Source organism: Castor canadensis, chromosome 7 (assembly GCF_047511655.1).
Source record: "Castor canadensis chromosome 7, mCasCan1.hap1v2, whole genome shotgun sequence".
Classification (NCBI taxonomy): Eukaryota; Metazoa; Chordata; class Mammalia; order Rodentia; family Castoridae; genus Castor; species Castor canadensis.
Genome location: NC_133392.1, coordinates 106,854,468 through 106,869,837, shown reverse-complemented (window position 1 = coordinate 106,869,837; position 15,370 = coordinate 106,854,468). Strand labels below are relative to the sequence as shown.

Below are 15,370 nucleotides of genomic sequence, written 5' to 3'. Positions count from 1 at the left end.
TACATGACCCTCTTTTCTTTACGAATCTTTTTAGTTTAGTCCTTTATGAAAAGGTAAACTGAAAAAACATTTTCCCGCTTTTAATGCACTTGGTTCAAATTCGCCCTTTGACTTTTTTCCTACCCCCTCCCCCACTTTTTGAGCTAATTAACGGGCTTCATTGTTCTTTTTTCATACATGCACATGAAGTATTTCCATTATACAGAAAACAGTTTTTGATATTCAAGTTTGAGAATTTCAAACTCTGCCTGGTTTGTCTATTTCCACCATCAACCAAACCTCAGAGAAGAAATGAAACTGTATGGAGTAGATGTGGTCATTTCATGCCTCAATTGAGCCCTATCTCCCACTTTCTTACAATTTCTAGCAAAATTGAGAGCTGCAAATCTTTCTTAGGGGAAAATCTATCAGCATTTTTTCCAAAGATGGAAGCCACTGGTTTGAAATGCCTTCATTACTGTGCATGGGTGTAGACAAAACCAAAAATTGTCCTTTATGGAAGGGAATTTTCACCTTTTGGCAAAGGCACTTTCCTCAACAATCCACATCCATGGAAAACCCTCTTCAGCCTCAGTTGATTCCTTCTCTCTCTTCTTCTAAAAGAGTTCAGACTTATTATAGAACTACATAAATATGTGAAACCACTAGCCAGAAAAACAAAGTAGAGAAATCTTCCTTAAAACAGCAGAATCTAAAAGGCTTTCTGGTTAATGAATTTGGCTGCTCAGACAACTGTATGATTCATTCAGTTATGGGACTGGTTAGAACCTGTAAGAAATGAGTTGGGAATCTGCAAACCTCTCAAAGTTATCCTCTCTCAGTCTTGGCAAAGCTCTGCTTTGGTAGTTACAACTGGACTTTCTTAACCATCATATGGGTATTTTTCCTTTTGGTAGGCTACCCAATGATTAACAATGACAAATGGGTTACATTTTTAGTGTTCCCCACTATGTCTCTCTGCATTGAAACCATTTCTATTCAGACCTAAAAGTCAAGGTTTAGGGAGATGTGGGCAGGACCACCTAATGGTTGATATTTCTGGCTATGAAGTCAGACTGACTCGTTTAGTCCCATGTTTGGCCCTGACTACACTAGGTTATTGAGTCGTTTTACTAGATCTTTCCACATCTTTACTTACATAGTAAAATGGGTACCAAAATGTCAATGTGAAAAAGCTTTTTGTGGATTAAATTAGACAAGGTCCAACACATCGTGCACATTCAATACAAATTCAACATTGTTTACCTTATTTTATTCATGTTTATTTCAAGACAAATATGAGCATAATGGTTTGGTGGTTAGTGGGACTTCAAATCTCACGTGCTGTCAAATTCCCAATAAGTAAATGAAGATTATCCTGATGCTAGGAAATCTCATCATGGGAAATTGGATTAGGAGTGGATCTTTTCTACCTATTTCTCCCTTAATTTGCTTGGATGCCAAGTCGCCTCTTTCCTAACCCTCCAACAGCATGCAGCCATTTCCTGAGCACACAGTAAGCCCTAATAAATACTTTGAAAGTTAGACCAGTGGTATACATGAGCTTTAAGATAAGAACAAATTCTAAATCTCCACAGAAACATCTTAATGTGGAAGATAAGGCAAGAATCTTTCCCTATTCTACATGGCTTTAAAAAAATTACAGGTTGTTTTACTGTAAAATGTCAATTAGGTAGTGAAGGCTTTAAGTCCAGAGTTGGGTTGCAGGCAGGGGACTTGAAAGCCTCACAAAGCTACACATAATATTGTTACTGCAAGGAAACATTTCTCACTCTTATTAGGGAATGGAAAGTTCAAATAGAAGCCTAGACAGAACAGTCAGATGAAAGAGTGACTAGAGATTGTTAGCACAAGCATTATTTCATTGTAATAATCAAGAAGTTTAGCTTTTAATCGTCAAAAAATGTTATTTCAATTACTACAAAATATGTGCCACTTTTTAAAAGATGAATTTGTAAGGCTGCACAGTGCTACAAATCACAATAGACACCTCTGACATAGTTGAGAATGAAATTGCATGGTTTAATAGGAAATTTTGCAAAAGAAAAAGCAGCATCAAATACAGAAAAATGTGGACTAACATCAACCAAGAAGCAACCAGTGCTTTTCAAGATTCTTAACAGATACTCAACTTCTGCATGATTGCAACTATCCCATCATCAATGCTAAATTGCATTGTATTAACACCAAAATGCAATACATGCATCAAACTTCAAATCCAATACATTGGGAAGCAAATACTTATATATGCTTCACCAACTATAATTTTAATTTCTTAAAATTCTGCAACTTTTAAATAAACAGTAGCAGCAGAGATAAAAGCTTACATGAATAGACCTCAGTCAAGACCATCATTAGTTTCCCTTAATAACACAGTACAATAGCAAATGCTATGTCACTTTCAGAGCAGATAAATCCACATACCATTTAAGAAGATTGATTACACATGTGCGTATACATGTCGGAAATACATTATATTCTCAGCACTCATGTAAAGAAAGAAAAAGGGATCATTCCTAAAGAAATAATAACTTGTGATTTGCTAATAGTTATTTGTAATTTTATTTTACAATAGTCTTACTTATCAGTTTACTTAAAACAATGCAACAATTTTCCTTTCATCCAGTCCAATCTTCATACTTTTAACAGTTTTACAATAGGTCGGAAACATGACCTGCTTTTTCAACCATTATATCCCCCAGACATGACTAATTTGAAGCTGGGAAAATTGCACATAATGGGCCAGGGATTCAAGTTCATGATTTTTAGTCAGTTGCACTCTTGTTTTAGGGCACATGTTCTCCTTCCCCTCTCCTCTCCCACCACCCCTAAGCTCCCTCTCCATGAACTAAATTCACCAAACATGAAAGCAAAAGAAACTTATTTTTAAAATTTCTGCAGGCTTATTTTTGAGGAGGATAAAGATTAAGCTACATTTTTAAACATATTTTATTTTCCTTCAGGGGTTCTTAAATTTTTTAATGAATTTCAAACACTAAAGAAGCTAACCACTGAATAAGCCTTCAAATACATAAGAAAACAATCAAATGCCTAATTTTACCAAAGCCTGATATGAATCACTGAATTTATTCATACCCCAAGTTTGATCATATGAAATATTGTTTTCCAAGCCTTTTTGCAAAATCCCATTGAAGGTTTCTCAGTGTATAGACACTAGCACAAGAAAAATAAGCACATAAAGCAAGCAACAAACTTGGTAGAAGGCCAGTGGCATAAGAAAGTATTTGAGTTGACTAAACCAAAACTCAGTCTCTCCTACTTGTTTTTATGGCTAATGCTTAAAATTTCCCTATTAATTCTATAAGGCTGCAGACAAACATCAGTCCAAATGTCTGAGTACTCTTTCAGTACTGAAACAGAAAGAGATCCTAAACTCTTTCATCTACCAGTGAGGAGATTGGTGTGTGGTTAACTAACTTGCCTGGTCACTTTGAGGCTCCTGGGTTATCACTGTTGCTTGGGATGGGGTGGGAGGTGTTTAATTTTGCCCTGTGTACATGTTTGGGGTACTTCTACTATTTCAGTAAGGAGCTTGCCATTTACATCCTCCCTTCCCAAGCTGGCATGTTTCCGTTCATCAGGAAAAACACTGACAGAAAAGAAACATATTGTGGTCATTTCAAAATGAAATTTTCCTTTTCTCACTTTGGCCTACCGGGGATGTGTTAGAAAGACAGTTCTCACCCAGGACACCAAACTTCTTGTAAATAGAGTGACATTGAGCAGCAGAGTTCTTTCTCACTGGAGAGGGCAATGGAGGTGGCTTCTCTGAACGTTACCATGACTTTCCAGCCTACAAACAGTTTAGACTTCTAATTCTTGCCTATTTTCCTTAAATTCTATTATTTGATCAGTTTCTTCTACTTTCCAGTTTAGGGAAGTTGGGTGGGGAAGCCCAACTTACCTTTTGTTAATATTGGGAATCTTATAGCATGAGCAGGTACTGACATTTGTTTGCTAAGAGCAAAGAAATTACTCTTCAAGTGGAAGAGGTAAAAACTAAGGGACAGTCATTGTGGGCTGGACCTAATTTCTTCAGTCTTGGGACTGGAACTGGGGACAGTCTTTGCAGCAAACTTATAAAACCAAGAAGTGTTATCCATGGATGTTTTTCTATTTCAAGAAAAGTTGGAGCTAAACCAGTTTATTGATTGAGGGGAATCTAGTTAGTTAGGACCTGCCACTGACTTTCTGAGTTGTCCAATATGGTCACCAGCTAAATCCAATAGAGAAAACAACAGTTGGTACTATTTAGTCCCATAAACCTTGCTTCAAACCAACAACTGCTTTGACCTTATGGCAATGTTAATGTCCAGCAACTCCTGCTAGATACACTTGGACCTTCTCTACAGTTGTAAGATTCCAGAACTCACACTTGCAGAAGTGCCCTAGGAAGCCTACAGCATGAATAAAGAGTTGTCCAAGTCCAGGAGATCAGCTTTAGAAAAAGAAAAAGAGACACACACCAACAAACACCAGGAAACCATGTGTAATGTTCGCTGCTTGTGCAAAAACCTCAAAGAGGATGAAGGTCAGACAGGGATAATAGGCCAATTTAATTCTGAAAGCACAAGGTGCAAGAAATTTTAATTATGGTCCGCCACTGAAATCACACAAGATCCGATGGCATCTAACTGCAACTGCTCATCAAGGGATACAGAGGTGTAATTGTAACCGCTGCATAATCACCGCGAGGGCACAGAGAGGCTGCTTCAGCTCCCAGCAGAGAAGGTATTAAGAGCCTCGAAAAATCCAATACAGGGAAAATGGAGTGAAACAGGAGCTCAGAACACAAAAGCCAAACCCGTGTGTGTGTGTGTGTGTGTGTGTGTGTGTGTCCCACACCGAGGACAGCAGGTGGAAAACTCTGATTCCTCTGCTTTGTGGATACACGCACACAGAAAAGCCCATCTCCTCCAAAAACTCCCCTCTTAGAAGAACCTTCGCCCTTTCTCCTTTGTTTAAAACAATTAGCTTCGATATTGCAGTGACTTACAGCACTAGAATCCCGGTAATTTGTTCCTATCCAAGCCCAGGTCTGGAGACAAAACGCCCAGCGCGGGACTCGAGGTGCCCAAGTCAGGGCTGCTTTGCCTGCGGTGCCGCCCGCGCCCGGAGCGGTTCTTCAGCAGCCGATGCCGCGCGGGTTGCCTGCAGAGGGACGCGCAGAGAAAACCCCTGCGTGGACTCTCCCCACTCCGCAAAGTTTAACAAAGCCCCAAAGTAAGGGAGCCGAACCTCCCATCTGCTCCAGCTGCAAAGTTGGCACAGAAGTTTGTGCCGGGATGTCCCAAATCGGGAGGGGGAAGGGGCCAAGAGTTTGCGGCGGGGGTGGGGGGGGGGTGGGGAATCATCAGAGACAGTGAGAGGAATTGAGTTTTTCCAAGTAGCCGGTGCGTGAAGCCAAAGCCAGAGTGGCTCGGAAAGGTCGGGGAGGTGCACACCACGGGAGGTCTCCCAAGGCGAGCGCCGTCGCCGGGGGACATGAGAGCTGTCACCTGCGGGGAGCGGTGGCGGGAGCAGGGGACGCCCTCCTCGGCGCCAGGGGAGGAACACAGGCTCCAGTCTCACCGGCTTTAAGGGATCTAAGAAGTGGGGGAGGGGAGATTCCCGAGGGTGCCGGAGGCCCAAAGCTACACCTTTCGGATACGCTTTTCCCTGGCGACCTCTCCAACTTCCCGCAGGGCAGGCCAAGACTCTGTCCCAACCCACCCATCCCATCCTACCTCCCAGCCCACGGCTCGGACCTGTCCACCCCGGAAGGTGGGTGGGGGTACGGCGAGAAAGCCAAGGGCACAAAGGTTGGGACCCCCTCCCGCCAAATACAAGCCCTCACCCCTTAACCGACACAACCAAATGCATTTCCACATGCAACGCCCATAGCCTTGTAACAGAGCTCTGGGTTTGCGCTGGGCGCAGCTCCCCGACTCTTCTGTTGTTCCTAATAAAGTCGATTACGTGCCTCCCGGAGCTGATTGGAAGGGAACGGAGAGGAAAAGGGGGGAACGCGGGAAAAAGCTGGGTGGGGGGGAAGCAATCAAGTTTGTAACCCAGCGCTTCCTCGCGCGATCCGTCGCCATGCTTAAGATTCCCACCCCCGCCACCCCCCTCCTGCCTTTCAAGTGGAAACTGAAACTAGGCCAAAACTTTTTCCCCTCCTTTTCTCCTAGCCACTAGACTGGATTGTGCCCCACGGAGCCCCATGGAGCTCTGCTTTCTTAAGCACAATAGCCGGACTAATTAGATCATAGAAGCAAGGCAGTGATACTGTAACAAGTAGCCCAAGAGGCAAAGAGGGAAGGGGCCCGAAAAGAGAGAAAGGGGGGGAAAGTTTGCAGCTTTCGCACTTACCAATCAAGCCTCCCACCAGAAAGGCGATGATTTGGAACACCAACAGAATCGCACCAACAATGCACAGCTTCTTGGTACTCATGTTTTCTATAATTGCCCCAGCCATTTTTGCGCGCCCCCCCCCCCTCTTTTTCTTTTCTCCTAGAAATAAATGTTTTAGGGTGTGCTTTTTGCTCCCTCCCCTCTCACACTTCCTCCTCCTTTGCCTTCTTTCTGGGCGCTGCAAAACTTCAGGGGTGCGGGAGCGCAGCGAGGATGGGACCCGGACCGAAGGCGCCGGCACGGATTCCCCCGGCGCAGCCGGCTCGGGCTCCCCCAATGCCCGGAGCTGTGACTGTGGCCGCTCCGCCGCCTGTGGACGCTTAAAGGAGAAGGGAAGCGGATCACATGACGCCGCCTCCCTCCCTTTCTTCCTCCCTCCCTCTCGCGCTTCCTCCCTCCCTCCCTACCTCCCTCTCTTCCTCTACCCCTTGCCCGCCAGTTTGGAGATCGGAGCTCCAGCCAGCTCTGGCGACCTGCTCCCACGTCTGGCCTGCAGCCTGTCCCGCCAGAAGCTGGTATCGTTGGGTGAAATTGTCGTTGTTGATAGATGAGTTCCCAATACTCAGCCTCTCACACATTTCCTTTGCTGACGCCTGAAGTGTGGGATTTAAATCATCCCTAGACTGCTTTGCAAACCTGTAACTTACGCGTTGACTTCAGGGAATGATTCCCACTCCCAACTGCTAGAGCTCTCTTTAGGAAAGAGGAAAAGATTTTTTTTTTTAATTAAAGGAATCCAACAGACGTTAAGTCAAAGTACAAAGATGCGAGAAAAAGTCTCAGTTGAGCTTCCTTCTGCCTGGTTCCAGTCTCAGTTTGGGACATTTCCCAGCTAAATCCCTCACAGAGCCCCTGGAGCAACCGTGCGCTCCAGCCAAATCCAACCAGTGTTCCTTACTCCACCCCGTGGGCCTCCAGAGCTCGGTTCTGGTTATTGCCTTAAAGAAAACACTCTATCACTCTACCTATTAAGGTTGATTCAAAACCAATTCATCTTTAAAAAAAAAAAAAAACTTTAAAATTTTCAAAAACCATCTCCATGTATCTTCTTTGGGAGGTCCTACAATCCTGTGTTTACATGTCCACCTCCTTTTATAAGGACTTGTACACATTTATTTCCACCACTGAGCTGTAAATTCCTGGGAAATATCTTTATACCCCACCATGGTGCCTAACAAAATTCTAACTCTCCTACATCATCGTGTGGGGAATGGACTGAGTTCAAGCTCACAGTTTGCATTTCAAAAGACTAAAGGATCTTAGTTGACTTAGAAGGTACACAAATTAAGTTGCAATGTTTGTTGTCTCTTTGTGAAGATGTATTTGTATTTATTCATGGGGGTGAAGGGTAGTCTTAAGAGATTTCTTGTTCTATCAAGCCTAAATTCCTGGGCCTGGTTTTTCCATGTTTCATAAACTGTCCTCTTGGCCAATACAACTCCCTACCCAGTAGTCCCAACTCAGAGTTTCCACTACTACCCACTCACCTGATTTTTAGCCCTCCATTCCATCCAATCCCTCTGTGACTGTTTCAAGTATGCTCTCTTCCTCTACTCTGCTCCTGAACTTTCATTCTCCTTATAAAGAGTGCCGTGCAGGTCACATTTCTAAGACATGATCCTTTCCATTTCCCAACTAGACTAGACACTCCTTAAGACAAGTACCAAATTGCCTGTGATAAAGAACTTTATCTCCTTGGTCTTTAGCCGGTCCTAACAGTTCTGGAGCTATAGCTTTTAACTCATTCTTTCACTCAACACCTTATCCAACAGTCACTTATTGAGTCCTTAATATGTTCCAGGCTTTCTTTCCTAAGTACTTGAAGACATCGAAGTGCCAAGACCCTGTCCTGAAGAAGCCCCAGACTACTTGGTATCCTCTGTATAGGGCTTAGTTGCCTGTGCTTTGGCCAGTACGGGAACTTCAGAAGAGAAGAACCAGGCAGAATTGTCAAACAACAGTGGGTAGAAGTGTTTAGTTGCTCCCCAAACAGAAATTGACCTTTGCAGATCATTTTACCTATTCAGAAGCTTATGACATGTATGTGTGTGTGTGTGTGTGTGTGTCCATGTGTACTGACAGAGGTAGGTTACAGGGCACATTAAACAGAAATGCAATGTGCTCTTACCTATGAGGCTGGTTAACTCTGCACTCTGTGTTCTTATTTCACCAAGCTGCTGGTTTTCACATAGTTGAATAATAATGAAGCCTTTGGGTTAGAACTTGTTTTCACTACACTGGATTTTATTGTAAGGTTGAAGGGCTGAGGTTCTAGCTCAGTGGGGAGCTTGGGCTTTGGTATGCATGAGGCCTTGGGTTTGATCCCCAGCATGAGGGGATCAATGTCAAGATTTGCTCTCCATTTCACACCACAGTTCATGATTTAAGAAGAGATAGTGTCTTGCACAGTTCAAGCAAGAATTGAATCCACAAGAAATGTCTTAGGTAGTTGAATTTTATTTTTCAAAAATTGTTTTATTGGCATATATTAATTGTACAAAACAACAGGCGTCATTACATTTTCATACCTGTATTTGATGTGCTTTGATCATATTCTTCCCCCTCACTCTCTTTAGTCCCCTTCCTCCTGCAGCTCCCCCTCCCCTTAAATGTGTCCTTCTTAGTAGTTTAATTTGTTTAAGATTAGTGAACACCTCACAACTAATTTTTTTTCTTTTTCTTTCTTGGCAGCACTGAGGGCTTGAACTCAGGGTCTCGCACTTGCTAGGCAAGTTTTCTACCAGTTGAGCCATGTCTCCAACCCTCAACTGATTTTTCTGTCAACTGCTAAAACACATCCACCCTCTCTGCTCCTAAATGCATCTCTGTGAAGGAACTGGCCTGGCCTCATAAAGTCTAGCTTTCTTATCCATAAATAAGAGGCTTGGAACAAAATACTGGTTCCCCAACAAGATGATCCCTTACTTTAAAAGGGCAATATTCTGTTTAATATTTTACTAAACAGTTATTTCTAGTTGTTAATTGGTGCTCTGACTTTCATAAGATCATCAATATTGCCAAAATAAGTAGGGTGCAGAAACCTCAGAAAATGACACCCTAAAGTTTGGCACTTTGGCATGCTGAGAACTTTGAACTAAGGAACATTGGAAGGTTCAGAAGCAGCCGCAAAGCCCTGTGCTCTCAGAACCTCTTCTGCCCTCTTGTCTTATCTCCTTCATTCTCCCCCAAAGCAACAGAAACCTAAATTCCTCTTCCCCAAAATGGGTTATAGAAACTGAAACCCTTCTTCCCCAAAGTCAACCATGAAGCCTAAAAATATTACTGAGGCTTTCTCCTGCCTTTCTGTGTAGCAGTGGGGCAAAGTAATTCCAGAGGAGCCTTGCTCCATGGGTGGGAGGTGGTTGTTACAACTGAGGAACCACCCCATCTCTTTCCATTATCTCATTATGTCTTTTTGCCCAATCACCTTTCTATATAGATGTCCCTGCTTCATCAAACCTCAGCATAAAATTAGGTAGCTTCTCCTGTATCTTTGGTCTTACATCTGAAGGATCCCGTCATGTACAACTTTGATTAAATAACTTTGTTATGCTTTTCTCTTGTTGACTTGTCTTTTGTTTTAGGGGTGTCAGCCATGACCCTTGATGATGGGCAAGGAAAGATAGCACGTTTTCCCACCCCTACAATCACCTTGGGATGTTTTAAAAAATTGCAATTTCTGTTATATTTTTGTAAATATTAAAAGAGACTGTTAAATCTTCATTTCCCAGGAGGACAACACCAATGAATAGCAAAGACCCAGTATTTGGATCTTGGATGGGGTCCAAACCCTTGTCCCTTGCTTTGCATGACCATGGTCCATTACACAGTAACTTGCCCACTCTGAGGTTCAGTGTTCTCATCTATAAAAGGGAAATGATAATACTACCTACCTCATAGTATTCCTGCAAGATATGAATGTTTAGCATTTTTATTAGATTTGCAAAGCATCAAGAAAATCAATGTGTTAGAAATGGGTAAAATTGATCACTGATTAGTTCTTTCTCAACTCTAAAATTTTATCATGTTATAAATACTTTTTGAAGCATGTTTTATCTTGGGGGGGTTAACTCTACTTGACAAGGGTAATAATATAGAGAACTATGAACAATACTTGTAAATTTTGACCTAAAAACATCCTGTTCTAAAAAACTGCCCTCAATAACCAAGGAAATGCCTATATTGAGTCATCAGATAGGTTATTCCTGAGATAAAACGACCCAAGGGTAAAATCCAATTCAGTCATCAGAAACTGATTATCTAATTCCATTTCACTAGACTGCAAATTGATATCCTTATTTATTCACCATTTTCTTCTTCTAAGTGGCATACGGAAAGTCATAATGATGTTCAAGGAATGAATGGATTCATACCCACTTAAAGAGAATTCCTCCCTCACCTCCCAGGTCCTGTATGGAATTGACTGCCTATTTTCTTATCCGTATACTAGGCTGAATTTTGCCATATATCTGTATTAGTGGTGTGTTGTCATCCCAACTGGCTTGCAAGTTCTTTAGTTCTTTAACACAGGGAGAGTGTCACCTGAGCCATTGTGTCTCTCACAGCTCCAGCATAGCACCTTGCAAAGAGGAGGGCTCAGGTCCTGGAACTGAGAAAGCCTCTATTAGGAGTCAAGAGCAATGTATTATTATTGTAATCACAGTAAATGTAATGCAGAGATCTAAAAAAATTGAATACACCTTCTTAAAACACCTAATTTACTTCCCAGAGCGACCTAGCAAGAGCAGTAATCCCACTCTGAGGCTTCTTATTCTCATAAATAGCTTTTATCCATAAATGGCATCCCCGTGGCTCTGTGGTTGTTGGTATTTTCTGTTAGTGCTTGTGAATATGTCAGCTCACACTCTATTATTCAGTGTCATTTCCCACTACATACATGTGCATGTGTGTTTTCATTCCACCTCCTCCCCTTCTTTCTTTCTGGGTTTCACTGTCTTATTTTGTATGAAAATACAAGACTTTTCCTAGTACCTTCTTTCACACACTAACTAACCTTAGATAGGAACTAGTCAAATCCCAGGACTGGGACAACCAATACTTCAACCTGATCTTTAGATGAAATTATTTAATAAATATCTCAGTACCTCTTCCTTTTTAGACATCATCTTACCCTGAAGATCTCCATTTCACTTTTTCTGTCTCATTCCACACATTTCAAACATTTGGCTTACTCAATCTCAGATCTGTCTTCCTGGTTGTGTAAATAACCTTGGGAAAATTACTTAGCTTTGGAATCTTCCTTTTCTCATTTCTTTAAAAGAATAAAGATAATCCAGATTCATAGGTTATACTGAGCTGATATGCATAGTGCCTAAGACAGAGTGGACACTCAACAAATATTGCAGATAGTATAAGGGAGGAGGCTTCTGTTCCCAGAGAGCAAAACAAAACAAAACAAACCATAAAAGCCCTAATTACAGTCTCTCTTATGAAATTGCCTCTTTGAACCCAGGCAACCTAGAAGGGCAGGTAACAAACTTTATAGGTTTCCAAAAATCTCTAGTGGGAGGCAGCCTGCTGCTTAAGTAGTCAGCCAGTCCCTGTTGTTTCCCAGGCTTGAAAGAGCCTGCAGAGGAGGTGGGATGCCTCCAGCGTTTTAAACCTTTCAAATGGCATGTGCTGGCCCCAGACATGGGGAAAAGGGCTTGTTCTTTTCCATAGTATAAGCCAAAAGGGGCCTGAGCTGACTCCCTCATCCACATGTCCTCCTGACTGCTCCCTCCCCATCTCTCCAAACTCTATTAGACTCACAGTTCCTCTGTCTGCTCCTCCCCCTGCAAAGTGACCTGGATGGTGGCCCTACCAATACCCTACACATGACAGAGTTGGCACACAGATTTTGTTGACTAAATGAATGATAAATGAACAGGTTTTCAGTTCCTGGCTGTCCAGAAACTTGGGAAATCCCACACCTCCAAACCCATACTGTACACACACAGATGGCCACCGGCAGGTGGAGGGCTTAGGCTTAACCTCCTCCGGAGCCTAGGTAAGGTGAGAATAGGCTCTGACTCAGGCCAAAATCCAATCATCATTCCACCAGTACCATGGCCGATGAGCTCAGTATCGCTAAGTAGCTCAGCATGAAGGACACAGCTTGGAGTGTCTAAATGTAAGGTGGAAAAGCAAAGATTTAATGATAATAAAATACATGAAAGTCAAGAACCTCTCATACTTCTCATTGGCATTAGTTATAAGAAACTAGAGTGGCTGGTGAGTGAGGATATAAATATCAGATTTAATGGAAATTAATAACCTGTGCTAATAATGCCAGTAATAAGAGTAACAGCAAGGAGAATCTATGTGGATTACTTTCTATGTACCAAACCCTCTGCTAAATCCTTTGCATGTGTTATTGCTATTAATTCTTACTACAAACCTATGAGATGGGTACTGTTTTCATCATTCTATGAAGGAGAAAGTTGGTTTACCACTAGTAAATTTAAGGAGCTAAGATTCTCCAGGAGATGCAGCACACCATTCATTTAACCAGTCACTAAACACAGTATTCATTGAGCCAGGAACCAATCTAGATGCTTGGGAGGAGCAGTGAGCCCAACAAAGGCCTTGCCCTCATGGGGCCTACATAAGAAAACCTGAATTAATAGCCTCAGTTCTTATGTCTTTTATTTCAGCTATGTCCTTAAGCCCACTGAAAGAAAGAATCCCAAGAACGAGCCCTGTAGGGCTATGGAAGTGAGGAGAAATCAAGTCCTTAGGTATTCCCAGGTGCTCACTCCTGCTTTCCCCATGAGTTCTGTGAGCTGTTCATTCAGAAATCCCTTCTCCTGCCACTTCTGAGACAGGCATTGTTGCAGAGTTGGTCAGCTTCTCCTTTGTTTAACTCTAGTCTTTTCTTCAGTGCCTGCCTCCCACTCAGAGCCACCTCCCTCCTATTAAGTCTTAAATTTTTGCCATTCTTTCTTTGTTGGTAGTATTTGCTGCTAAGGGCTTTTCCAAGTTGAAGACCAATTTTCAAATCAAATGACTCATGAGAGTAATTGTTAAGCATAATTCCAGAGTATATTGAAGACATTCCAGAAAAACACATGTTAGCAAAAGATGTGCAGTGCATACAATTAATTTTGACTTAGGTAATCTGCAAATTGATTCCCAAAGTATTTTTGTTGTCATTATATGAGTTCCCAATAAAGACCCCCTTTGCCCAAGAGTTCATGATGCTAAATAAGTATTATTCATCAGGGTCTTGCAATGTAGCCCAGGCTGGCCTCAAACTCATGATCTTAACTGCCCTTGTCTCCTGAATGCTGGAATTATGGGCATGTACTACCATGCCCAGTTGTATTATTCATCTTAATGTAATTTATGGGAGCAAAAATTTCCCTAGTTCTGAAATATGTTTTACCTGATACCTGAAGGCTAAAGACTTGATGATACTTTCATTTATTTGACTCATAAATATTGTGTGTTTACCAGAGGCCAGCTGTCTGGCAAGTGCTGGGATTAAGATTCAAAAAACAATATATATATTCTTGCTCACACAAAGCTTATAAGCTAAAGTATGTCAAAATGTTTTGGTGATCCAATGAGTCTATTAGCCAAGAGAGTAAGAGCTAACCAATCACTGGGGTAAGAGGCAGGGAAGACACCCCAGGTAGAAGAAAGCAGAAGGGCAGAGATGGAACTCCTTGGCTTGGTGCACAAGGTCCTCCATGCTCTGCTGCATTTGACCTTTGTAGACAGCAGGCTGCAGTGGTTCACCAGCACTGCAAAAAAAGAACAGAGAGAGATAGGCATGAGAGGAGGGGAAAGAGAGAGAGAGAGAGAGAGAGAGAGAGAGAGAATGTATTTAAGAGATTTATTTCAGAATTGCTTGGCATTTTAGATTTCTCATATCATGTAACACAAACTTCTAGGTACCTTTTCAGTGTGAAAGTCATTAAGAGCATGAGTTCTAAAACAAGACTACTTGGGGTCTGAATCCTGGTTTTGCTACTGTTACCCTAGGCCAATTACTTGTTTTGTGCCTCAGTTCTCTCATCCAAAAAATGGAATTAATAATGTATTCCCCCAAAAAAGACTGTTATGAAGATTAAGGGGGTTAATTTATATAAAGTGTTTAAAAGCAGTGCCTGAAACATAATGAGTTCAAATACATTATTTTCAGGAAAAGAAAAAATAGATTCCAAAAATGGTTCTGACTATTTTAAACATCTTAGCAAATCTCCAAAGCACCACATGTGCTGGACACATATCCATTAGTGTTATCAGTAATTTTAAATTTATTGGGTATCTCCTATATGCCAGGTGTTAGAGGCCAAACAAGAAGAAACAAGATCTGGAAAAGCTTATTCACCCATGGACCAGCTCTGAGAATTGAGACAAATGATCAACCAATCAGAGCCTCAGCTAAGTCTCCTATAAAATAAAAATGATGACATCTTCTCAAAAGCTGTGGTGGATTGAATACATTCACTGTCCAAAGAGCTCAGCCAAAGTGCTCAGTAATGAGGAGGTGATGGAGGAAGAGAAATAGGATAATCTTGGAGGTGGATGTCATTATTTAGTTAGAAAACTGAGGTCCAGTGCCCCCCACCCTGCCAATTGGCCCTTGTCATGAACTCTTTTTTCTCCTTGACCATGCTTCCTTTGATTAGCATTTCCTGTTATCTTCATCAGCAACTCTTTCATTGAACTCCACTCTTAGCAAGCTCTTTGGTGGAAAGAATCAGATACCAAGACACAGGGCTGCTTGATGAAATAACATTCTGGCAAAGAATTTGTCTACCTTTTGTCCATATTTGAGACTTTGAGTGAAACCAAATTTAAAAGTAATGGACTAAGTAATTTGTCAGAGGAAATTTCAAGACAGCATATCATTCAGGCTATTGCATGGGTATTGCAGGCTGCTTTTACTCAGATTTAGAGTAAGAATTGGGAGCAAAAAATAGAGTAGAAAGATTTGAAAAATGTG

General features: G+C 41.8%; 1 protein-coding gene across 2 annotated transcripts in view; it reads right to left on the bottom strand.

The window, feature by feature from the left end:
- Positions 1-6,749, bottom strand: part of Wls (Wnt ligand secretion mediator) — a 96,608-nt gene extending 89,859 nt beyond the window's left edge. For both annotated transcript variants that reach the window (XM_020183087.2, XM_074079790.1), the window contains exon 1: positions 6,373-6,749. In XM_020183087.2, coding sequence (XP_020038676.1) covers positions 6,373-6,478 — 106 coding nt within the window. In that variant the 5' untranslated portion in view covers positions 6,479-6,749. The remainder of the gene's footprint in view (positions 1-6,372) is intronic.
- Positions 6,750-15,370: the final 8,621 nt, after the last annotated feature.